Raw genomic sequence first — 26,874 nt, forward strand, 5'->3', positions numbered from 1 at the left:
TTTAATACAGATAACTTCCCGGAAAATGAATCCAACCTTCAGTTTGCGAGATAATGAGAAAGAGCTTGCGTTTATTTAAGCACCTTTCAGGACCTTTCAAAACTCTTTTCAGCCCATGAAATGTGGTGACTGTTGAAATACAGGAAACATAGCAGCCAATTTGCTCAAAGCGAGGCCAAAAAAACAGTTCTGTCTGTTTTGATGTTCAGATAAAATTGATAAGGAGAGGGTCCTCAAAAGATTTGGCATGACTTAAAGTAGAAACATCATTCAGTCCAGTGAAAATATTGGAGGCTCTGGCCATAAGCTTCCAAGCCTCCATGGCTATGGGCGTGGTGATGGGATTGAAAAATTGCAGATGTTACTCCCATAGTTGGAGCTGTACCGAACACAAAGAAAGATGGTTGCGGTTGTTCGAGGTCAATCATGTCACCATGAGGGCATAGTTTCAGGAGCTCCTCATAGTAGTGTCCCACAACTAACTGTTTTTGGTTGATTCATCAATGTCCTATCCTTCATTATAAGGTCAGAAGTGGGGTTATCAGCTGATGATTGCAGAAGGTTTGAGCACCATTTGTGACGCCTCAGATACTGAAGCAGTTATTGCATGCAGCAAGGCCTGGACAGCATTCAGCTTTGGGATGATATGTGGCAAGCAACATTTGCAACCTTTAAGGGGCCGCGTTAAATTGCCCCTTCATTGGGAAAATAAAATAATTGGACACTTGCAATTTATTTTTTTTAAACTTCCTAATGTTGGTTATATTTGACCAGAAATATAACTGTGCCAGTCCTGTAAATACTGTGTCCAAAAGAGCAAGTCAGAGGCTGGGAATTCTATAGTGAATAATTGATCTCCTGACTCCCCAAAGCCTGTTCACCATTTATGAGATAAAAGTCAGGAGTGTGATGGAAACTCTCCACGTTGCTGGACGAGTGCAGCTTCAGCAACCCTCAAGAAACGTAGAAAATAGGAGCAAGAGTAGGCCATTCGGCCCTTTGAGCCTGCTTCACCATTCAACAATATCATGGTTGATTCTCTATCCTAATGCCACACTCCAGCCCTATACCCATAGCCCTTGATACCCATAGAGTCCATAGGGATGTAGAGGTTCGACACCACCAGTATAGAGCAGCCCACCTGATCGGCAGCCCATCCAGCACATTAAATATTCACTCACTCCACCACCAGCGATGTGTACCATCCTTATGTTCCGCTACATCAACCCTCCACGGTTCCCTCAACAGCACTTTCCAAGCACCCAACCTCTTACTGCTTTGGAGGACAAGGCAACATGGGAACCCTATTACCTGCAAGGTCCCCCTTGCTATTTCGTCACTGTCACTGGGTTAGAATCCTAGAACTCACTCATAACAGCACTGTGGGTGTAGCTGCACCAGATAGCAGCATTTCAAGAAGGTGGCTTATCATCACTTTCTTTTTTTTAAAATAATTTTTATTGGAATTTTTTACAGAAAATATAAAAATATAACAACAAGTATAGCAACAAGCAGTAATATGCAACTAACAGCCCCATAACACCCACAATTCCCCCCAAACCGTAACATCACATGTATCCCCCTCCCCCCACCCCCCACCCCCAACAAGAGAACGTGACCATAAATTAAAATTAAATAAATGAAATTTAAATAAAATAAGCAAACATAATCAACGTCTCCTCCCCTTATCACCACTTTCTAAAGGGCGATCAGACGTGAAGGACAAATGTTGGCTTTGGCAGAGAGACTCACATTACATGAATGAAGGAAAAAATATGGTCAATAAAGAAGAAAGGGCTAAACCCAGTAACCATGGTCCAGTCAGTGCAGCAGAGGTGGGGTGGGACTGAAGGGGACTTTTAGGGGCAATAATCTGGGACATTATCACTTGCCACTTGAAAACTAGATCATTAATGAAAGGCATTAATTTGTTTGACGAACTTGATTTGAGCTGTTGGAAGAATTGGAAAGGGTGAAGGGGGGGTAGACTGGTTGATATGCATATGTATTTTCAAAAGCCATTTGATAAAGCACCACATTTTAGGCTAGAAATCAAAACCTGTGGGATTAAAGGGACGGTGGCAATATAGATATAAAATTGGCTAAGGAACAGACAATCGTGGTGAACAGTTGTTCAATGGACATGGTGTTCCCTATGGGATTGGATTTTGGACCCCTGCTTGTGTATACAGGACATATTTTCAATGTTTGTTGACATCAAGAAACTTGGAAATGTAGTAAGCAATGAGGAGGCGAGGAACAGACTTCAGAGAGCACAGACAAGCTGGTGAAATGAACAGACACATGGCAGATAACATTTACCATAAAAGTGTGAGTTAAATCATTTTGGTAGAAAGAATGAAGAGAGGAGTGCAGAGAATGAAGAGAGGAGAGCACTCGGTGTGTCGGTACATAAAGCTTTGAACGTACAAGCCAGATTGAGAAGACTGTTATAAAAAAGCACATGGGATTCTTGGCTTTGTTAAGAGAAATATCGGGCTTTATTTTCCCGCCGCATTGCCCCTGCCGCCGATCCCATTGTGCCGGAAGCATCGCGGGAGAGGCCCAGAACGAGCATTGCGCCGGGCGCAACACCACGCCCGAGTCACCCGACCCGCAGCGCCTGTCGCGACCTGGATTACATCCTCGTTGTGCTGTTGGACTCATTTAAATATTCACGGCCAGGTTGAGGTCACATTTCCCCAGCTCCTCAGAGTTACCAGCTGCACATGACAAGCCTCACCTGGCACCAATTAGGATTGGTCTTGACAAGCGGAGACCAGGCGTGATGGCCATTCTGGGGGTCTTGGAGGCCATCGGAGCCCCCCAGGTGGTTGCGAACAGGGCAGGGCAGTGCCTTGGCACTCCTACTGGTGCCCAGGTGCTCTGGCAGTGCCAATATGGCCCTGCCAGGGTGCCAGGTTGGCACTGCTCAGGTGTCAGGGGCACTGCCTGTGTGCCAGGCTGGCAGTGTCATGGAGGCAGGTTCGCACTGCCACAGTGTCCAGGGCGCTGCCAAGGTGCACAGGCCGGCAGTGCCAGGCAAGCAGGTTGGCACTGCCACGGGTCAGGGCCTAAGGGGAGGGCCATGCCCATGAAAGGGAGGATGAAGCTGGGCAGTGAAGGGGGCATATGAGATGGATGCAGTGAAGGAGGGGGGTCAAGTGGGGGCAGGGGATATGGAAGGGGGGTGGCCCTAAAATTGAGGGGGCCCGCAGCAGCCCTGTCGCGGGGTGTGCTCACTTGGGGGTAGGTGATATCCATGTCTACAGGGCGTGACATTGTGCACGGGTGGAGGTGTGGAGGACCCTCAAGCTGACTTATAGATTGGGGCAACCTTTCAAAATGGCGCTCCTATCTCTGAGGAGACAGTCTGGCCAGCGAGTTCTGTTCCCACCACTGAAAGCATTTCCAGGTGTGAGGTTGACTGGTGAGAAATTACCCGTGCCCCAAAGAAATGTGGGTGAATACCAGTCCGAAGATTGAAAAAACAATCCGGAACCAGTCCGGATCCCACCCAAAAGCTGATGGGAAGTCAGCCAAACCCATCCAAGGTGACACTTTTTGGGAGAATCGCAATAGGTTCCCTTACTTGGTGTCGTGTTGGGCGGGAAAAGTGGTGAGTAGCCCACCAGTGGCGTTGTAGAGATTTTACGCCGTATTTTTAAACACTTTTAAAGAAAAAAGTTTACACGTGTTTCACCCCGAGCCCAAGGCAGGCTGACTCTGATTCACCCACCCCCATATCACACGAGCACTTCAATCAGGGGAGCACTCCATTGAAACACCTCTTCAGCACTTGTTCCAAGTCCAGTCACGAGGATGGCTGCCCCCAGGGTTCTCTGAAGGAGCACTGACCCGAATGGCTCCGTCTTTGTATCTGTGCACGAACTGAAAGGAAAGAAAGAAAATAAGTAACCATTGAAGATTTAGGTCCATGGTCTGACCCATTGCCCATCCAACACCAGGAGCATTCCTCCAACAGTCAGTGACTGCTGTTGCTCACCTTCTCTCTTGGCTCCACTCCCTTACAATCTCCCACACTGGGCAAGACCTCACACCAACCTCATCCTTCTTAGCGTGACAGATGGGCGTGTGATCTCCACTCCAGTTCACAACAGAGATCCTCTTCAGCACTTAGATTGAACAAAAGGCGAAAGCATGAGGCTTATGGGTTAACTGAAGAGCCCTGTGTGCAAAGCTGTCGGTGAGAGGCGGGGAGAATGGCCTGTGAAGACGCCACTGCAGCAACACGTGTGAAGTCTGAAACCTTCGGCCTTTATCTCAGTGCAGTTACATCTTCTAGGCCTCCCAGCGAATGCTGAGGGCAAGCCTTGGAATTCACAGAATGGGAAATTCAGTTTGCAAAGGGTTAACCTGTGAGTGACAATCAGTAGCACAAGCATATATTGTAACAAAATAACCAAGCACGACTGGCTCAATCCATCAATGTGAAGGAATGTTAATAAGCAAGTAGGTTTCTCATGTGGCAGGCAAGGGTACGCTCATTGCTGTTAAGCCTCCATATTAAACAGAACAGGATCAGATTGCATTTCTGGCAGTTACCTTCCAAAAGAAGTTGTGCGTCCTACAAGCCTTGTATTGTGGCCACCCAGTCCAGCTCCACAGGCTTGCCGGCCCAGTTGCAGGGTCCCTCGAGACTGCACCAGTGCTTTAGCTGTAACCTTAGAGTGGTTAATATTTGTTAGTGCTTTGTTGCCTTCTCATAGAAAATGCCCCCTCCCTTTATGAGCCAAACCATCCCCCCAAACAACGCCCTGAAGCAGCGAGCCCCACCCTTCAAAGGGTTACCTCCTCATCCGGCTGCCCACCCAAGCTCTCCAGTGGCCTCCATCCCCATGCACTCCTTGTTGGATAGTGGCGACCTGCACGCTCACCTCCGAACTCCCCCTCAGAGGTGAGGTCGTCAGGTTCACGTTTCTGAAAACCTGTTGTAAACCGCAGTGGTGTGATGTCATAATGGGGGGGGGGGGGGGGGGGGCGGTTACAACGGGATTGATCGCTAATGATACGATAATGCATTTGAATGAGGATCTCGACCGTACAGGGCGTGAACCTCATTCCACCACCGGCAGGGATGACAACATCACAAGATCGCGCCGGCGAAATTCCCGTTACCAGCCTCTTGCGAGATTTAGCGCCCACATCGCCGTCTGAGCTCGTGGCAAATGCAGGCACAGAGTCACGGCCATCGAGTGCAAAGGCAATGGCATATTGCTCAGCCTTTATAAAACACTGGTCAAGCCTCAGCTGGAACATTGTTCAATTCTGGGCACTACACAGCAAAGGAAGGAAGGTAAGGCCTTCAAGAGGGAGAAAGACAATCGCTTGAAAGGCACCACCATGAGGGATTTGAGTAATTTGGAGATTGAGGAGGAGCCGGGATTGTTTTTCTGAGAACTGAAGATTGATAGAGGTGTTCAAAATCATGAACAGTGTTGATGACACGAGAGAAACTGTATCCAGTGGCAAGGGATCAGTCTTCAGAGGTGGCATATTAAGGTGAGAGGCAAAATGAGGGATTGTGTTTTACACTGCGAGTTGGTTGCGATCTGGAGCGCATCACCTCCAAGGGCGGTGGAAGCAAACTCAAAAGGAGCTTCCAAAAGAGAATTTGGAGAAAAATGGAGATAGAGCCAGGGATCGGGGCCATTTGAAAAGCTCTTTTAAAAAGCCGCCAGACACCACTGGACCAAATGATCTTCTTCCATGATGTTGGTTGAGGGCTAATATTGCAAATGATCTCGCGGAGGAATCTCAATTCATCTGTCAAAGACCAGAACACAGGGGCATGCTCCTCTTGCGCTGGGCCTGTTGAATTGAGAAACCATTCAGGTACAGGTGGGTGCATGATCTTCCTGGAATAAAAATGGCAAAGGGGAGCAATTGTAATGTCGCTGTATGTCAGCATGGGTGGAAAGTGACTGTTAAAGCTGCAGTTTACGGAAAGTTAGATAAATATTCAATTTAGACTCCAGACAAAAAATAAAAACAGGCTTAACTCATTTGATGGCTCAGCGAGGAAGTGCGTGCTAAGACAAAGGAACCAGGATGGTGTCGGCCCAGACAGCAGTTTCTTTGCTGATTGCTTCACCGTGGTTCGGCTGGCTGTCGAAACTCCCACAGTTGGTCCCTCTGCCCCATGAGGTTGTACATTTGCCACTACAATGGGGGGGGGGGGGGGGGGGGGGGGGGGAATCCGTCACGGGGGTGGCCTCCAGAACAGCCTGGCTCGCGATCGGGAGCCACCGATTCATGGGCGCGTGCAATCTTGGGGGAGCCTATATTGTCGGGGCCAGCCCACTGTGTGGGTCAGCCATGTTGCGCGGGGCCGCGGGGTACATGTGCGGACCCGCGGCCGGAAGTGCAGGGCCCCATATCGGCAGCGGTAGTTGCGTGGACTACTCCGAGGCCCTGTTGGCCCCCTACAAAATGGAGAATCACTCTGGACTTTTTCCAGGAAAGTCCAGAGTGATTCGCACCCGCTTTCTCGCGGGCGTGGGGACATAGCCCCATTATCAGAGAATTACGCCCAAAATCTTTCAACAAGAAGTTTCATCAGGGAGTTAGGGAATAGACTAAAGAGCAGGACCTTTCGGGTTGGGAAACTACTGGAGAAGATTCTGAAGGAGAGGCAAGATTTGATCAGGGATAGTATGACAATGTCAGAGGGAGGCCATGCCTCACACATTTGCTTGAATTTTTGGAGCATGTAACCAAGTGTATAGATGAGGCTGGTGCAGTTGATGTAGTTTACATGGATTTCAGCAAAGCATTTGACAAGGTCCCACAAGGGAGACTCATTAAGAAGGCAAATGCACATGGGATACAGGGTGATTTTATAAAGTGGATTCATAATTGTCTGAGCAGTAGGAAACAGGGTGATGATAGACGGCTGCTTCAATATCTGAAAGCCAGTGCACCCGGAGGAAACCCACGCAGACACGGGGAGAACGTGCAGACTCCGCACAGTGATCCAAACCGGGAATCGAACCTGGGACCCTGGAGCTAGAACATAGAACATAGAACAGTACAGCACAGAACAGGCCCTTCGGCCCCTCGATGTTGTGCCGAGCAATGGTCACCCTACTTAAACCCACGTAACCCGTATACCCAGTAACCCAACAATCCCCCCATTAACCTTACACTACGGGCAATTTATCATGGCCAATCCACCTAACCCGCACATCTTTGGACTGTGGGAGGAAACCGGAGCACCCGGAGGAAACCCACGCACAAACGGGGAGGACGTGCAGACTCCACACAGACAGTGACCCAGCCAGGAATCGAACCTGGGACCACTGGAGCTGTGAAGCATTGATGCTAACCACCATGCTACCGTGAGGCCCCCCCTTCACTGCTGTGAAGCAACAGTGCTAACCACTGTGCTACCGTGCCGCCAGTCACCGTCAGTTACTAGGGGAGAGGGAGGACTGGGAGCGGGATGTGGGGTGGGGGGGGGGGGGGGGGAGTTGGGGGTTTGTGGAACTGTATTCTCTCATATTTATTTCTTGTTTGATGTTTCAAGGGTTTTAGAAAAATATATATGTTTTGCAAGGCTTTATAACATTGAAAACGTTAATAAAATATTAAAAAAGGAGGTTTTGCAATTTCTAGAGCTAATCCTTTTAGACTGAGTAATCTCAAAGCCTGAGTAAACTGAGCAGCTCTGTTTTTAGTCGAATTGGAGAGATTTCTTCCTCTTCAGCCTCTCTTGTATTCAATGCTGTGTTCTCACAATCTCCTTAATTATTTTAACTTTTAAGCATTGGATGGATCGTCTAATGAGACTTTCACAGGCTAACCTCGGTTTGTCCTTATGCTGGTTCGAGCAAGAATGACTTTGAAACAAAAAGAGACAACGTCTTGGGCTGGATTCCCCCAAAACGGGACGATGTCCCCACGCTGGCGTAAAAACTGTGGCGTTTTACTCCCAAAATTCCGATAAAAAAGATCACCTAATTCAATGCCCTGCTGGGGGCTAACAGGGACCCGAAGTAAATCTTGCAGCTTTTGCTGCACATACGGGCCCCCGCACATCCGGTTCGGAGTCCGCGCATGCGCATGGCGGCGGCTTCCAGTGGCCGCATCGAGCTCTATAGTGGACTCGGACCCGAAACCTCCCTGATCGGCCGTGCCCCCGAGTATCTGACCCCATGGATCTAAGCCCCGGTCGCCTATAAGGCCTCCCCCCTGACATCCGATACCCCCGACCAGGTGGGCCGCGGACTGAGTTCGCAGCCCCCACGCCAGCATCCCGACTGGCAATAGGTGGTTAGTTCCACGCCGTCAGGAACTCAGCCGATCGGGAGAGGAGGTTCGCTGGGCGGACCTCTGGCAATGGGTCGCCAGCCGCACGGCGTACCCCGTGGTCACAGCAATTTTCGGGGCCCGGAGAATCGCCGGACTGGCGCTGGGCCCGATTTCGCCATGAAAGTGGATTCTCCTTCCCCCCCACGCCGGCCGCGATTTCGCTGCGGGGCTGCGGAGAATCCAGCCCCTCAGATTCCCAGCACCTGCAGCCTTTTCCTTTTATTTGAGAGTTACTTTGGTTGTTTTGTCTAATTTGGTTGCTCACTGTAGCTGTGAAGATTGCAAGTGTTATTTCTGGAGTTGGTCTTTTAGAAATCAGTTCCAATTTTAGGGCACCAAGAAAAATCTTTTCTGGCATATTGATTGTCATTATGAATAGCAACCAGAGGGAATCTTAGCCCAGAATGATACATTCCCCTGTCTCCACGGTGGTCTACACAGCTCCTCCCTTCTGTTATGGGGAAGGATTTAGAGAACCCCAAAATGTATCATGGAGTTCACCTGACCCACAACATTTAATAGATTGTGGTATGGGAAGCACACGGCCCACTCTACAGCAGGAATGGAAAAGTATTTTTTTAAAAAGCAAAACAATGTCTATTCTATGAACTTTAAAGGATTGCATTGATGTAGTGTCTTTGACAACCACAGGATGCTCTAAAGTGGTTTGCAGCCAACAAAGTCTGATCACTGTTGCAAAGTGGGAAAGGTGGCTGGTAGGCAAAACTCTCCATTCTAATTTATGTATTTTCCCTTCTAGGTAAAAGCAAAGGAAAGGGAAAAGGTAAGATTTAAATTTTACCTCTTCACAAATCCAGCAAAGTATTATTCTGTATCCTCCTTCCATTTAGTTTGTTTTTCAATGTGCATGGAACAATTGATTAAAGCTGACGCTATTGTCAAATGAATCATCGTAAGTCAAGCTACGGTCTCCTCTGTACACACTATATTTGGCTGACTCACTGTTCACAAGAGTTGGCCAGTCTATAACTGCACAAGTGGAACTGTGTTGAGAAATTGCATTGTAATACACAAGGGTAATGTGGAATCAAGTCGACTATTGAAATTTCAGGCTTTTACCCTGCCAGGTACAATCTGAAAGTGGCATCCTACAGCAGAGAAAGTAAGCAGATTTAGTAAAGATGTTTAAAACTATGAAGAGATTTGAGAGAGTAAATGGGGCAAAACATATGGTAGAAGCCACAATAACCGGAGAATAGATTTAAGTTAATTGACAAAAAAATAAATAGTTTTTTTACACAGCAAGTTGTTCTGTTGTGGAGCGCCCTGCCTTGAAAAGGTGGTAGAGACAGACCCAATGGTCATTTCAAAGGCTAATTGGATACATACTTGAAGGGGAAATATTTTCTCGGCTATTGGGAAGACGAGGAGAGTGGGACTAATTGGGTGGAAATTGCAAAGAGCTGTCACAGCACAGTGGGCCAAATGGTCTCCTCCTGGGTTATATCTATGCAGCAATATTAAGCTCATTTGAAATCTTGTGTGTTCCACAATATTGCACTGCACACTATAAGGGTATTGAGGCTTTATTGGAATGCTGCCTTTTATGAGGAAATACAAATATGAAGAAAGATGTGGAATAATTGAAACTTAGGTTTAATGGAAGCGAACTGTTCAGATAGTTAAGCGGTCAAGAAGTAGGGAGAAAAGGCAGCAGGGCGGCGCAGTGGTTAGCACTGCTGCCTCACGGCACCGAGCACCAGAGTCCGATCCCGGCCCTGGGTCACTGCCTGTGTGGCGTTTGCACATTCCCCCCGTGTCTGCGTGGGTCTCACCCCCACAACCCAAAGATATGCAGGGTAGGTGGAATGGCCACGCTAAATCGCCTCTTAATTGTAAAAATTTTTTTAAAAAGAAGTAGGGGCCAGAGATGGAAGATTTTAAATAGCAGTCGGGAAAAATCTCTTTACGCAAGAGTTGGGAGATTGGGGAATTCACTTGGGTAGTATGACTGTCTACACTTCCTTTCAACGCATGTTAATGTGCCAGAACATGAGCTGGAGCACCGCATTGCTGAAAGTGATCCCTTTATGTATCAGTTTTCCAGTGAGGATTTTGATGTCCTGCGTTCAACCCACTTGTAATTTGGACAATGGATGAGTTTGTTGCAGCCTTCCGCAGCCCTGCAATGCACTTGGGAACAGTTTGTTGTACAAATCTTTTCTTCCCGCTCCTGAGGGTACTGACTCATACTGTGGCATGGTTCCATGGACACCAGTGCCATTTGCCAGAGCATATCCTTTGTAGAGGTTGATTTTCTTTGTGTGCAAGCCAAGACAGTTAGATTATAAGAGGTCATTATGTGATTATGTAGCATTAGAATCCAGCCTGATTACTGCCCGAGCCCAACAAGGGTGCGTGCATTTTCTGGGGAGGATTAGCTAATAAGAAGTGAGAAATCCTGATGCTTTTCATTCTCCAGTGCCCTTAAGTAGTGCTTCTGTGCTTGTAAAGCTCCAGATCTGTTCATTTATCGCAAGCTAGGGAAACTGGAGGTGGGGGCGGGGAGTTGAAGAGCGAGAAGAAGTGACCAAAAGCTTAGTCAAAAAGATGCATTGTAAAAGTGCTTTCAAAGAGAGGGACATGATTCAATAAAGAAGCAATAATAAGTCCAGAAGGAAGTGTCGAGAAGGTGGATGGCCTTTCCTGGAACGGTAGGGCTAAGGGAAGAGATTAGCAACGGGAAGATTAGCAAAATAAAAGTACACGGGATAGGAGGCAATTTACTGGCATGCATTGAGGATTGGCTAAACTGGCAGAAAACAGAGTAGGAATAAACGGGTCATTCTTGAATTGGCAGGGTGTGGCTTGTGGGGTACCTCAAGGATCAGTACTTGGGCCCCAGCTGTTCACAATATACATCAATGATTTTGATGTGGCGAACAAATGTATTATTTCCAAGTTAGTGGATGATACAAGGCTAGGCGGGAATATGTGTTATGAGGAAGATGTAAAGCAGCAACAGGAGGATTTGAACAGTGAGTGGGCAATAGCATGGCAGATGGAATAATAATGTGTAAAAATGTGAGGCAATCCGCTTTGGTAGAAGGAACAGGTGAGCAAAGTATTTCCTAAATTGTAAGAAATTAGAAAGTGTAGATGTGCAAAAGGATCTGGGTGTTCTTGTCCATACGTCACTGAAGGCTAACATGCAGGTGAAGCTATTAGGAAGGCTAATGGAATATTAACCTTTATCGCAAGAGGATTTGAGTACCGGAGAAGGGAGGTCTTGCTTCAATTGTATAGAAGATTGGTTAGACTGCAACTGGAGTACTGCGTGCAGTTTAGGTCCTCTTACCTCTGAAAGGATATTATTGCCATGGAGGGGGTGCAAGGAAGATTTACCAAACTTGCTCCGGGACTGTTTTATGAAGAGAGATTGAGCGGCACGGTAACACAGTAGTTAGCACTGTTGCTTCACAGAGCTAGGGTCCCGGGTTCGATTCCCAGCTTCGGTCACTGTGTGGAGTCTGCACGTTCTCCCCGTGTCTGCGTGGGTTTCCTCCCACAAGTCCCTAAAGACATGCTTGTTAGGTGAATTGGACATTCTGAATTCTCCCTCAGTGTACCCGAACAGGCGCTGGAATGTGGCGACTAGGGGATTTTCACAGCAACTTCATTGCAGTGTTAATGTAAGCCTACTTTTGGCACTAATAGAGATGATTATTAAACTGGGCCTGTATTCTCTAGGGTTTTGAAGGATGAGAGGTGATTTCATTGAAACCGACAAAATACTTGGGAGATGTGGGTAGGGGTGTATCAATTGGTTCCATTTCATTTGAGGTTTGCTTAATGTCACCTCTTCCGCAAAGCCCCCAAAAATGGACTTTCTATCAATTCATCAACTAAGAAAGCAATCTCCAAAGGAATATCTTGTATGTAGTTTCAGAACTACATAGCTAATAGCTTCTCAGTGAGCATTGTCATATGTCCGAGGCGTGATTCTCTGCTTGATTTGAAGCATTTAATGCAAAAACCAATCGTTGTCAATGCCACATCATTTTTACAAGAATCAAGACCCCATTGATGCTTTTTAAATTCAAGTAAAAAACTTTGAGTCTGCTTGCTAATGACTGCCATGAGCTCACATCTCTTCCCTGTGTTTAGGTCTTCGATATAATGCTCTGATTTACCTTACAGGCAAAAAAATGGGGCCCCCAGGTCCACAAGGCCCCCAGGGCCCTCCAGGTCCACCCGGACCCCAAGGCCCTCCAGGGATCCCAGGAATCCCTGGCATACCAGGCACAGCAGTGTTGGCAGCACCTGGGCCACCTGGTCCACCTGGCCAGCCAGGCCCTCCAGGGTCCCCAGGACCACCAGGTAAGTGAGCATTAGTTTGGTCTGAATGATCATTTGTGGCCCATCTTGTCAGATGGCATGTACTCTGTTGAGGGATTCAGCACTTTGTACACTGCTCTCTCTCCAAATTGTTTTTTTTTTCCAACTTGAAAATGTACTTTCAGCTGAACCAAAGTAACACTTCATTAATTTCTGAGTGTATTATTGTCTGCAAAACAATCAGCATCTTCCTAAAAGAAAACATGTTTAAAAAAGGGGTGGATATCTTAGAACTCTGTTCAAACCTAGTTCCCTCTTCATCTCCATCTCCTTAATCTATAACTGGGAAAGAATCATGGAATTTACAGTGCAGAGGAGGCCATTCGGCCCATCAAGTCTGCACCGGCTCTTGGAAAGAGCACCCTATTTAACCTTCACCTAACCTGCACATATTTGGACTGTGGGAGGAAACCGGAGTGCCCAGAGGAAACCCACGCATACACGGGGAGAACGTGCAGACTCCGCACAGTCAGTGACCCAAGCGGGAATTGATCCTGGCGCTGTGAAGCCATAGATCTAACCACTGTGCTTCCGTGCTGCCCTCTCATTCTTGATCTATTTACGAGGCGGAACAGTTTCTCCCCAGCCACTCTATCCAGCCCCCTCAAGATTCTGAACGTTATAACACCCCTTGGAAATAGCAGACAAGATTTAAGCTTAAATTTCCTCTTGGCTGCATCTTCACGTAGCGTAAGGAAGACATAAATCTGAGAAAGGATGCATATGTCTTCAAAGAGCATGGTGGAAAAATACTAATCGGGCATGTGATAAGTATACATGTGACCATTTTGCTTAATAGTCAGGGTAGTGTATTGAGCAGGAAGTGCTGCCCCCAAACTTTGCTTCTGTTCAATTTCTTAGCTAAGTTTCAACTCCGATTAATTGATTGGAGATTTTTGATCTGATCTGTATTGACTTCTTGGGTGGAATTCTTGATGCCCCGCTGACAGGTTCAATGACAAAGATGGTGGGTGCGGAATTCTGTGGGAGATCCAAAATTCGGTTTTCGGCTGGTGTGAGTTTCCTGTGGAATCTTCTGCTTGTGCCCGTCATGGTGGCTCAGGGAACCCACTGGTAGCCGGTGTGAAACTGATTTGCATCCTGCTCATGGGGATGTGAATGAAGGCCCGATCCCTCACGTCAGATCCTCGGTGAAAACACGCCGGTGCAGAACAGGTATGGAACTACATGGCAGGCAGATGTCAGGACTCGCCTGAAAAACCCTCGGAGCTGCCTCCAGAGTTCAGGATGAGGGCCACTGGTAACCCTGAACCCTGAAACTACCACAGCAGTGGTGGAGCATCTACAGGTGGATCGTCCAGATTCCGTGTCCTGGAGGGGTGTTCCGGCAACACAATGTTCTTGGAGATGAATAATCTTCCTGGAATTAAGAACTTGTCGTATGAGGAACGTTTGAGGACTCTGGGTCTGTACTCGTTGGAGTTTAGAAGGATGAGGGGGGGGGGGGGGAATCTTATTGAAACTTACAAGATACTGCGAGGCCTGGATAGAGTCGACGTGGAGAGGATGTTTCCACGTAGGAAAAACTAGAACCAGAGGACACCATTTCAGATTAAAGGGACGATCCTTTAAAACAGAGATGAGGAGGAATTTCTTCAGCCAGAGGGTGGTGAATCTGTGGAACACTTTGCCGCAGAAGGCTGTGGAGGCCAATTCACTGCGTGTCTTTAAGACAAAAATAGATAGTTTCTTGATTAATAAGGGGATCAAAGTTTTTGGGGAGAAGGCAGGAGAATGGGGTTGAGAAAAATATCAGCCATGAATTAATGGCGGAGCAGACTCGATGGGCCAAGTGGCCTAATTCTGCTCCTATGTCTTATGGTCTTATGGTGATCGATCTTCATTCTCAGGAGGTCCACATTCCGGTCTCAGGGTGCTCCCAGAGACCTCTGTTCATTTTCAGGAGCTGAAGCTTCTTTCTTCAATAGTGGGTTAGTGATCTTGGGTGCCTTTTTAATGTGACACCTGGTTAGGACGACAGACTACAAGCCATCCGGCCTGTCCCACTACGGACACAGCGCAAACCACCCGGTTACATAATTAATGAGGTCAGGGGTGGAAGACATGTGGCTGGATTCTCCAAGCCGAAATCACGATTGGTATGGGGGCGGAGAATGGGCATTGATACCAAAATCTGCCGCGATTCTCCAGAGTGGCTGGCTGGCGTCCCCCCCCCCCCCCCCCTGAAGAATTGCTGCGAACAGACGCGAATTGCGCGAGTGGTCTATGCGGCGCAGGTAGGGGGCCATTGACAGAGGCCCCCGCGGTGATTCTCTGACGAAAACTGTCCGAGTTCCTGACAGCGTGGTCAGTCCATAGCTGCCCTGGTGGGGGACAGGGGGATCCTTCACTGTGTGGGGGGTGGGGGGGGCCTCAATGACGGCCAGGCTAGCGATCGGGGTCACAGATCCGTGGGTGCGCGCAATCTCGTGGGATGCTATATTTTCGGGGTCGGTGCGCGGTGTGAGTCCGCCTTGTCGCACGGGCCGGCCGCCGCTGTGCGCATGCGCGGACTCCCGACCGGAAGTGCAGGGCACTGTATCGGCAGCCATAGCTGCGAGGAGCACTCCGGGGCCCTGATAGCCCCCTGCAGGTCGAAGAATCACCCTGGACTTTCTTCAGGAAGGTCCAGAGTGAAATGCCCGTGTTTTATTGCTGGAGTGGGAACATAGCATGGTGGTTAGCATCAATGCTTCACAGCTCCAGGGTCCCAGGTTCGATTCCCGGCTGGGTCACTGTCTGTGCGGAGTCTGCACGTCCTCCCCGTGTGTGCGTGGGTTTCCTCCGGGTGCTCCGGTTTCCTCCCACAGTCCAAAGATGTGCAGGTTAGGTGGATTGGCCATGCTAAATTGCCCGTAGTGTATGGTTAATGGGGGGATTGTTGGGTTAGGGGTATACGGGTTACGTGGGTTTAAGTAGGGTGATCATTGCTCGGCACAACATCGAGGGCCGAAGGGCCTGTTCTGTGCTGTACTGTTCTATAGCCCCATTATTGGGGAATCCCGCCCCCTGTCTCTGGATAATCGCCGCCTTGCCTTTCACTGCGTCCCATTCATTTGTGGAAAGGAGACTCATGGATGATAGACCTTCAAAATTGTGAGTCCTGTCTGGGTCCCTACTCCTTAGCCACCTGTTCATACTAAGGCTCTTCCTGGCCATGTCCCACATGCAGTGCCTCCTGCTGGAGTTGCATGTATCCCTCCTTCACCTTCTGCATCGAATGAGGATTTGTAGGAAAGTTCCCTGGACCACTGGATCCATTCTCACTTTTGGCTCCTCTCTGAAAACAGATGTTGAAGACCCGAATGGGTAAAGGGTGTCCAAAACAAAGGTATAAATGTGAAATCTATGCGAAATGGGGCAGCTAAGCTTTGGTCGTTTACATTTCACTATTCCTCATGCTACTTTATCCCCGGGACTTTAGCACACACATAGAAATGAGCAGCATTCCATTCCACAGATGTGACATCTGGAGCCATCTGGGAGGGAGTGAGAGCTTGCGAATTACATCATTGAACCAATGTGGCTCTGAACTCCATTGACGTGGCATAACCACGAGCTTGCGATTGGTCATGGTGAATGAACAGAATCTGTTTAGCCACTTATGGATGGCATTAATTGTTAACCCATGAGATGCCTTGACTGACAGGATTGCAGAATTGATGCAGCTGTGCCCTCTTCATTATAGCCTTTACTCTCCTAGGCTGCATTACTGTTTCCCACGATGTAACTTTTCAAACTATAATGTGAGAATATTGAGGTGTGCCTATCTCTTTAATAGCTCAAAATTAGAAATCTGGCTTGCTCTTGCTTCCTGGGCAATGGGGTCTGTATCCAGTGTCATTAATCTGAATCCTGTCCACTATCGCAGCACCAACAAGTCAGTACACATTGCAAGCCCTCCCCAAATTCATCACCTGCGAGATGTCCTTACCTCACGTGGACCTGTACCCCGCCCCCTCCCCCCCGTACCCTCTGCAGCCCACTGCAGAGCCTGTAAAGCCCACGTACATTGGCTGTAGGGCAGCCCTGCACACTAAGCTGTGCATTTTCCCATTGGAGCACGCAGCCTTTGCCCCTTCCTGCAGCTGGGTTACACCATGCTCCCAATGATTGCTCCTGCTTCATCCCCGCTGCTCTTCTGCATTGTCTCCCATCTCTGACTTCTGAGGTCCACATAGTCCCTGGACTGACTGTCATCTGTGAATCCTTTCCCTTTCACAGCAGGAATGTCTGCACTCTCTGACCCCTGTCTGCCAGCCCCTGAACCTAAATGGGAGCCATAAGAAAGTTCCCGTTTCCAAAGAGTACCATGGACAACAGTAACCTGCACGAATCACTGCAGCCCTGACCTGTTTAGAGTTCATGTATAAAGTCCTTAACGTGCCACACTAACAGGTGCCCCGCCCCCGATAGTCTGCAGTCTGCGTGCATCCCCTTCCAGAAAGGCATGTGGTATCTCTCAGATCCTTTTGACAGTGCTTCATGCAGCCGTGACAGGGTTCAGCTTCCCTCCCTTCAGTCCTCTCTCTCTGCATTCCTTTGTTCATCGACCTCATCTACTAACTTACCCCTCTGACAGCCATCTTGAGCCCTCACCCTTCCCACTTGCACAGGTCTCCTTTCACATTTTCCCCTTGTGATAGGCTTTGTTGCACTCACCTCGAAGTCTCTCACAAACAGAGGACCATCTTATGCACATCACTCTTCATCACCTGGGTTTTAGACTGCCGTAATGTCACACTGCCGTGACGCAACATTGGAAGACCGGGGAGGTTGCCAGTGGGCAGCTGTTTTAATGATCATTGATGATATGAAATGAAATGAAATGAAAATCGCTTATTGTCACGAGTAGGCTTCAATGAAGTTACTGTGAAAAGCCCCTAGTTGCCACATTCCGGCACCTGTCCGGGGAGACTGGTACGGGAATCGAACCGTGCTGCTGGCCTGCTTGGTCTTCTTTAAAAGCCAGAGATTTAGCCGAGAGAGCTAAACCAGCCCCTGCAAATATGCAAATGAAGAGCGAGTAACGCTCACGCCAGCAGCCAGTGGGATAACAGACCCACCATTAACCCACCATTGGGAGAATTGCAGCAGGATTTTATGTCAGCAGGCTTCTGACTTTTTCACTCCTATTAAATTCTCTGCTCCCACATGTCAGCAAACCTGCCATGGGCACGAGAGCAGAGTTCCGGCTGGCATTTTTTTGGTAAAGTTTACAGTGTTACAATTTTTAGAATTCTTTTAGTAAACTTGGGATCCTCTTGCTTGTGCTCTTCGAAATGAGAATAATACACAACAGAAGAAAATTAAATGAAATGAAAATCGCTTATTGTCACGAGTAGGCTTCAATGAAGTTACTGTGAAACGCCCCTAGTCGCCACATTCCGGCGCCTGTCCGGGGAGGCTGGTTATGGAATCGAATCGTGCTGCTGGCCTGCTTGGTCTGCTTTAAAAGCCAGCGATTTAGCCCAGTGAGCTAAACCAGCCCCATTTGGCCTCTTGTACCCATACTATCCAATGATTTGCACTTAGTCCCCATAGCTCCATAGGAATTTTTAAAAATTCCTTTCAAGTACCTAACTAATTTCCTTCTGAAGATATCTATTGTGCCTACTTTTACCATCATTTCTGACAGTGTATTTTAGATCATAACAACTCATTGTCTAATTTAACAAATCCCCATTTATTACATCTGATTCATTTGCCCTGTCACATTAAATCTATGTCTCCTGCCCATTGACCCTCTGTCAATGGATACAGTTTCTTACTTAATCTCTAAATAACATTCATGATTTCAAATAAAACTCACGTCCACTTGACATAGTGGATACGTGATTGCATTGTACATCCTTTTTGAATGGACGAACTAGGATGGACTAAATGGTTTCTTCTATGGGCAGTATCATCCCAGAAATAGGCAAAGCCTGATTTCGAAGGGGGTGGGGGTATTGGCGTTTGATCCGCCGACACCAATCGTGGCTTTTTCCACCGGATTGTGCGGAACTTCATACAGAAGCTGCTGAGCCGGGGTTTCACACTGGATTGCCGACAGGGTCGGCCTCTGATTCACCCGCCCCACCGTGACCTGAGAGCTTCAGTAATACGGCAGCTATATTTAGAAGGAGCCCCTGCACAGAGCCAGCACTCTGCTTGGGGTGGGTAGCTCCCAGAGAGTCTGAGCCTCCAAATGGATGGCCAGTCTTCAGTTTGATTGATGCCTGGCCAAAACTCCATCCATATCTCATGACAGAGTGAAGGCACCTCGGTCACACAATTACATCCTGTGCTCTCAGCACAAGTGTTGGCATTACCTAACAAGCACTCGCAGGCTGAATGCCTTGCTTGGACCATGAGGGCTAAAGTTCAATGCCTATGTAACTATAATGATTGGTTTTCCGAGTAATCCATGGCCAGCTGTTGCAAAGGGGATCCCTTGTCTAGTCGGCCAGTGGTTCTGCAGCCCCATAAAACACGGTTGATTTTGAAGTCGGCGAATGAGGGGGCAGCATTGCAGGAGCAATCATTGGCACTCACAGGTTTTCGTGTTGCTTGAGTGGGCATAAAGACTCCAAGCTGATGCTGAACCCATGCAGCAGAGCAAGAGTGTTCAATCTTGAAATGCTTTGCCAATTGCATAGCCCAATGACACCCACCACCCCTCCTCCACACAACTGTCCTTGCCCCTGCACCACAACGCAGCCACGAGAAGGCCACAGGTGCACACCTTTCATTGACAGTTGAGGGGCTGGTTTAGCACAGTGGGCTAAACAGCTGGCTTATAATGCAGAACAAGGCCAGCAGCGCGGGTTCAATTCCCATACCGGCCTCCCCGAACAGGCGCCGGAATATGGCGATGAGCGGCTTTTCACAGTAACTTCATTGAAGCCTACGTGACAATAAGCGATTATTATTCTTATTATTAGCATCATGCTATTCTGCAAGTACACCGATGTGGGATTTAAATTTAACGTGGGCCAATCATTCCAGCATGTGGTCACAATAACGAGATCCAAGTTTATTATAACTATGTTCCCAAGGTTCAACGGTGGGAAATGCGGTTTGCCATTGACAAAACAAGAGTGACTTCATTTACGCTACTGAGAAATGCGCCTCGGGCCTTCTCGCAATATTTTCCAGTCGTTCCACTGAATAGGCGTGGAAACTCCCCGCCCATGAAACAACATTTTAAAGCCTACTAGTTTAATGTGTGGGTTTCTTTGCACGAAGGCAAAGTAATATGCTTTTCGTGCAGCTAGAAACTTTCAGCTGAATGAGATATCTATTTTTAGCCACCTAGCCATGTTAATATGCCACTGGCATTGGGTGTGGTTTGCAGAAGAGCAACTGCGGTAAATTGGGTGACCCCAAGTCACCCACTGGTACTTTTGTACATGATGGAACAGGGAGTTGTCTGGCAGTGGAGTAGGGAGGAAAGAAAGTTCAAGGCAGAAAAGGCTTAGATTTTCAATACCGGTCCCAGCTGCTCTTGGCCTCTCAGAAGAAAGTTCAAAGAGAAAATAAAACCCAGCTTGAGTGGCCCTTTCTGCTTCCGATGCTCCTCTGACAGATCTTTGCCTCAGCCAGGGCCCCCATAACTTTATCAGACGCCAATCTGCATATTTCAAGAAAACCTGTCCTGAAGTGGCGATAAAAATTGGGTCATTGGCAATTGGGTCACTGGCAATTAAGACACCCATAGAACATAAACTGCTAAAAAGCTAGGTGTCTGCCGGATGGGAAGGGCTAGCGTTCATCCCCAGTAGTGATGTGAAAACTCTGATCCATAACAATCTAAGGCTAATTCTGCTGATACTGATTCAAAGATACATTGCTGATTCAAAGCTTTTTTAAAAGTACCAAATTACTTTCTTTTTCAGGTACTTCAGAAAAAGCTGCAGACAGTCGGCCACCAGTAAGTGTACAATGTTACCACATAATTGTCACAAACATTTAATTGACTTTTCTATTGAAGGAGAGTATCAAGAACACCAATTATTTATAAATATTTGTTTACAGACTATATAGAAATATACTTTTTCAGGAATTTGGTGGCCTAAGAGCTAAGGGGCGGGATTCTCCGTGAACAGGTGGGGCGGGCAACTCCGGCGCGATGAAGTGGCGTGAACCATTCCAGCATCGGGCCGCCCCAAAGGTGCGGAATCCTCCGTGTTTTATGGGGCTGAAGGGCCTCCGCAGGCCGGCGCAAGTTGGTGCATGCACGGGAGCGCCAGCATGTGCTGGCGTCATCCTAGCGCATGCACAGAGGGTTCATCTCCACGTCGGCGATTGCGGACTGTTACAGCGGCCGACGCGGAGGAATAGAGTGCCCCAACGGCACAGGCCCGCCCGCGGATCGGTGGGCTCCGATCGCGGGTCAGGCCACCGTGCGGGCACCTCCCGGGGCCAGATTCCCCGCGCTCCCCTGAGGACCCCGGAGGCTGCCTGCGGAGCCAGGTCCCGCCGATAAGTACCTGTTGTAATTTACGACGGTGTGACCACCATAAACGGGCGGCCACGCGGCCCATCCCGGGCTGGAAATTCGCCAGGGGGGCCGCTGCCGGCGACCGGTGCGGCGCAATTCCCGCCTCCGCCAAATCCCCAGCGCCGGAGAATTCGGCAGCTGGCGGGTGCAGGATTCACGCCGCCCCCCGGCGATTCATTCCCAACTCGCACACAAGTTGAGTTCCAGGCTTTCCAGTCAGTAAGATCTCATTCAAGTGCATTTAAAGTACTTCAGCCTGTGGTAGCAACTCCTTTTTCTTTACCAGGGTGATATTGCTTTGGCAATTTGAACAATGTGTTCGTCTTGGATTATCTGATGTGATTGGTCCCTGCCATCAATTGTGCCAGAGTCCAATCAAAATCATAAGGAATTGTGCATTCATTCAAACAGATATGAACATTATTATATCCATGTGCAGTGGAATGATTAGCACTGCTGCCTCATAGTGCCAGGGACCCGCATTCAATTCCTATCTCGGGTGACTGCGTGGTTTGCATATTCTCCCTGTGACTGGGTTTGTTCCCTCCATGTGTTTCAGTTTCCCATCTCAATCCAAAGATGTGCAAGTTAGGCAGGTTAGCCATTTTAAATTTCCCCTAAGTGTCGGAATGTTGGGTGGGATTATTGGGTCGAGGAAGGGTGGTCTTTCGAAGGTCGGTGTAGAAGCGGTTGGCTGGGTGGCCTTCTTCTGCACTGTAAGGATTCTAGGAGTCTATGATTCTATTATTAGGACAATGCAGGTTCACTGGAATCTTGGATGCTATAAGGAAAAGCAGCTGTGAAGCAAGATTTAAAAGGAGTGAGTCTCTATTTTGTTACAAGAATTTAGATTGTGCGGTGGTCCGATCGATTATAAAATTATGAGAGGATAGGACAGGGAATGTATGAGGAGACTGTTCTCAGCTGTTGAGAGGTTTAGAACGAGGAAATAGGGGTACAAAATTAAATATAATGTTGCTGCCAGTGTGGCTTCCTCTATTCTGGGGACACTAAACACACACACTGATTGGCCGCTTTGCGGAACGTCTTTGCACAGCCAGCAAGCAGGACCCCCCAACCTTCCTGCCACTTGCCATTTCAACTCAGCACCTTGCTCTCATTTTCGAAAAAAAAAGTATTTTATTGCAAACGTATCAAAATAGGTTTCAGCAAATAAACACCCTAGGACCACCCCCCCCCCTCCCCCTCCTCCACCGCGATGAAAAATTTTCCGCCGTGCAATCAGAGAGGCAAAGGCCATGGCATCGGCCTTCCTCCTCTCCATGAGCTCTGACTTCTCTGAAACCCCAAATACTGCCACCAAAGGGTCTGGGGTCCATCTCCTCCTCCACTATCCTGGCTAAGACCCTGAACACTCCCGCCCAGAACCTTACCAATTTTTTGCAACCCCAAACCATGTGCGCATGATTCGCTGGCCCCCGCCCACACCTCTCACACTCACTTGCTACCTCCTGAAAGAATCCACTCATTCTTTCCCGAGTCATATGCACCCTGTGCACCACCTTAAACTGTATCAGGCTCATCCTTGCACAAGAGGAGGTCCCGTTTACCCTTCACAGTGCCTCACTCCATAGTCCCCAATTGATCTCCCCTCCCAACTCCCCTTCCCATTTCTCCTTGATCTTCACCACCCGCTCGCCTCTCTGCTCCCCCAGCCACTTATATATATATCCCCAATTCTTCCCTCCCCTTCCACATCCAGAAGCAACAGTTGCTCCAGCAGGGTGTATCCCGGCAATCTAGGGAACCCCTTCCAGACTTTTCGTGCAAAGTACAGATACCTGAACTCACTCCCCCTCAGCAGCTCTACCCCTTAGCTCCTCCAGCCTGGTGAACCCTTCCTCCAAATACAGATCCCTCACCTTGACCAGCCCCACTTCCCTCCACCTCCTGTATGCACTATCCCCCCCCCCATCCCTTCCACCCTACGATGCCATCTCAACTGATTCCATGCGCGGGATTCTCCAACCCCCCCCCCGCTGGGTCGGAGAATCCCCGTAGGGTGGTGTGAATCCCGCCCCAACGGCGGCTGCCGTATTCACCGTGCCGGTTTTCAGGCGGGGATCACGCCAGAATACACTGGCCGGTCTGCGCATGCGCTGAACCACGCCGGCGGTTCTGCACATGCACTAACTTGTGCAGTCCCTTCGGCGCCAGCTTGCCCGACGCCAACCTCTCCAACGCCTGCCTAGCCCCCCCGGAATTGCGGAGAATTCTGCTACTTCTGGTTGGCCCGACGCTGGGGTGGTTCACACCGTTTTTGACACCGGCGCCGGGCCATCGTGCCGATTCAGGAGAATCCCGCTTCATATCTTTACCGTGGACTGCACCACCGAGCTCCCTGAATACCTACTCAGAGCCATTGGCAACGCTGCCATCACCATAGCCCTCAAACTAGACCCCTTCCAAGATTCCTCCTCCATCCGAACCAACTCTACCCCTTCTCCTTCCCACCACCGCCGCACCTGATCCACATTCGCCGCCCGATAATAATGAAGCAACGCCAATCCCCCCTGCTGCAGATCTTGCTCTCCTGCCCACATCTCCAGCCTTGATCTGCTGCAGTGTTCCAGTGAAGCCCAACGTAAATTGGTGGGGCAGCACCTCATCTGCCGGTTAATTTCATATAGGATCCTGATAGCCAACACAGGGTGAATCAAATTCATATATAAATCATGGAGAATGAAAGGGTAGCATGCTCATTCATTGGCAGCATTCCATTTAACGAAGCAAGCTTTTCATTTTGAAAGCCTAGGATTTGAAATCGGATTCAGGGTTACTTTTACTGATTTAACTTCAGATTTGTCCAATGCAGAGTACCATTTATTCTTTTTAAGCTGCTACGCCTAGCTTTGTTTTACACTCCTACCCTTCCTCCACCACAACCCATACAATTGAATCCCAATCAAATCATATTGGTCAATATCCCAAATGATATCCTGTCACAAAGCCCAAATATCATATATAAATGAAGGCACTGTGGCTGAGCTCATGCTCTGTCATGAAACTTGGAGGGGGCGGGAAGGGGGGGGGGGGGTGCTGGATGTGAGGTCCCCAATTTCCTCATCAACAACACAGGTTTGAAGAGGTTCCGAGTCAATTGACTCTCTAGCACATGCAGTGCATGGTGTAGGAAGATCACAGAAGGTAAGATAATTGCAAATTTCTCCCGCCATTTCCTGTCAGCAGGGATTCACGACAAGGTGTAGCAATAGAAGGTATTAGCCAACCCTGCATTACCCCACCCAATTAGTGTGTGACTGGGCAGTGCAGGCCACTCGAGCTGAATCCTGCCCGATCCAATCACCATGCAAACTCAATTCGACAGGGCTCAATTAAAAGTGACTGTGAAGGAGAACCCAGGTCTCATTCAATTAGATAATGCCTGATTGTATCTTAATTCCATCTACCCTTCTTGATTTCCTAACCTTTAATGTGCTTGACCCAGTCTTGTTGACTTTGGCAATGCTCGGAAAGCTAATATGCAGTTTACGGAGCTGGGATAACACAGTCCCTTTGCAGTTAGTTTACTTTGGCAGCGTCTGTGTTGTACAGTATCAGTTGCAAGTTTCTGCCTCGTGTGTATTGTGTTCCGAACAAAAACAAACACAAAATAAATCGTGTTTCAGCTCCAAGAAATGTAAAACATTGTAAAAATGGGAATTGTGAAATAAAAGCACAACATACAAGAAATATACAGTGGTCAATTAGCATGTAAAAGGAAAGATTATCAGATTGTTTACATTCTGCTGTCAAAGGAAATCAGTTTGACTGATGATGGATGGTGCCTTGGGTTAAGACACTGGATTTGAGATTTGAGGACGACAAGTTAACGTTTTACAGTACTACATAGTCTATTGTGCATATTCATTTGTTATTAATTTTACACTTTAATTATTTTATTTTTGAAGTGATGCTGTTTTTAAGACTCGGGGGGGGGGGCGCATGGTAGCATAGTGGTTAGCACAGTTGCTTCACAGCTCTAGGGTCTCAGGTTTGATTCCAGGCTTGGGTCTCTGTCTGTGCGGAGTCTGCACATTCTCCCCATGTCTGCGTGGATTTCCTCCGGGTGCTACGGTTTCCTCCCACAGTCGAAAGATGTGCAAGTTAGTTGAATTGGCCATGCTAAATTGCCCTTAGTGTCCAAAAAGGTCAGGTGGGGCAGGTTAGTTGGGGTTACAGGGTTACGGGGATTGGGTGGATGTGTGGACTTAATAGGGTGCTCTTTCCAAGGGCTGGTGCAGACTCGATGGGCCGAATCGCCTCCTTCTGCACTGTAAATTCTATGATCTATGAGTTCAAGCACTTTGTGCTACTGTTCTGTTTGGCTGAGAGCTAACACAGACTTGATGGGCCAAATGGCCTTCTTCTGCACTGTAAAGACTCTCAGCGAGATTCTCCGGCAGCGGGATTCTCCATTGCGCCAGCAGCGCACCCATGTCCACGGGTTTCCCAGTGTCGTGGGGTGCCCACAATGGAAAACCCCATTGACAGGCGGGAACAATCCCGCTGCAGGAAAGTACGTGCCACCCAACAAAACACGGCTGGCGGAGTGGAGAATCCCATTCTCTGGGCTTTACTGATTTGCTGTTCCAAGTGTAACATTTGAATTGTTGTTTGCAGATGGCAGTAGTTCACCTCCAGGGTCATGACTCAGTCATTCAAGTAAAACAAGGTAAGATTTAAATTCAAGAAATTAAAATATTAATAAGATTATATAAACTGCCAGTGGAGTGCTGTGCATATGTAAAAGTCAGCAATGATTTTTTTTGCATTGTAAGGTTTAAAATAATGGAATCCCAGCACCTTATCGTAGAATGGTCAGAGCATAGAACAAGGCCATTCTGCCTGTGAGGCCTTGTTGGCTCGTTACATGAGTAATCCAGCCAGTCCCACTAGTCTACCCTTTCCCCATAGCCCTGCCATTTTTTCAGGTTGTGCATTCCAGATTGTGGGCGTGATTCAGCAGCCTGGTCGCTTAGGGCGCGGAGTCGGGACAAGGCCTCTCGCGAGATTTGCGACCTCGAAACCACGTCACAATATTTTAAGAAATCTCGCGAGACGGCACGATCTTGACCTTGCCCTCACTGGGCGTGATCCAGATCTGCATTTAAGTATGAGTTAAATATGACCTAATGGCCGTACCTGGGAGACCTATGCATAGAACATAGAACAGTACAGCACAGAACAGGCCCTTCAGCCCTCGATGTTGTGCCGAGCCATGATCACCCTACTCAAACCCACGTATTCACCCTGTACCCGTAACCCAACAACGCCCCACCCCTTAACCTTACTTTTTAGGACACTACGGGCAATTTAGCATGGCCAATCCACCTAACCCGCACATCTTTGGACTGTGGGAGGAAACCGGAGCACCCGGAGGAAACCCACGCACACACGGGGAGGACGTGCAGACTCCGCACAGATAGTGACCCAGCCGGGAATCGAACCTGGGACCCTGGAGCTGTGAAGCATTTATGCTAACCACCATGCTATCGTGCTGCCCGAAGGGTACCATGCAGGGTGACGTTTAGTACTGGTTTTCACAAACGTGGACCAGTAATAATGGCACCTGGTGGGAGGTGAGGGGGTGTTCCCAGGGGCCTGCTTGTGGGGGTTGAGGGGTGGGGGGGTTTCAAAAACAGCGGAAAGAA

The 26,874-nt window shown here is 48.4% G+C and overlaps 1 protein-coding gene across 3 annotated transcripts in view; it reads left to right on the forward strand.

The window, feature by feature from the left end:
- eda (ectodysplasin A) overlaps window positions 1-26,874 on the forward strand; it is a 303,914-nt gene that overhangs the window by 208,338 nt on the left and 68,702 nt on the right. For all 3 annotated transcript variants that reach the window (XM_038776069.1, XM_038776071.1, XM_038776072.1), the window contains exons 3-6: window positions 9,095-9,118; window positions 12,496-12,675; window positions 20,595-20,629; window positions 25,844-25,895. In XM_038776069.1, coding sequence (XP_038631997.1) covers window positions 9,095-9,118; window positions 12,496-12,675; window positions 20,595-20,629; window positions 25,844-25,895 — 291 coding nt within the window. The remainder of the gene's footprint in view (window positions 1-9,094; window positions 9,119-12,495; window positions 12,676-20,594; window positions 20,630-25,843; window positions 25,896-26,874) is intronic.

Source organism: Scyliorhinus canicula, chromosome 17, assembly GCF_902713615.1.
Source record: "Scyliorhinus canicula chromosome 17, sScyCan1.1, whole genome shotgun sequence".
NCBI lineage: Eukaryota > Metazoa > Chordata > Chondrichthyes > Carcharhiniformes > Scyliorhinidae > Scyliorhinus > Scyliorhinus canicula.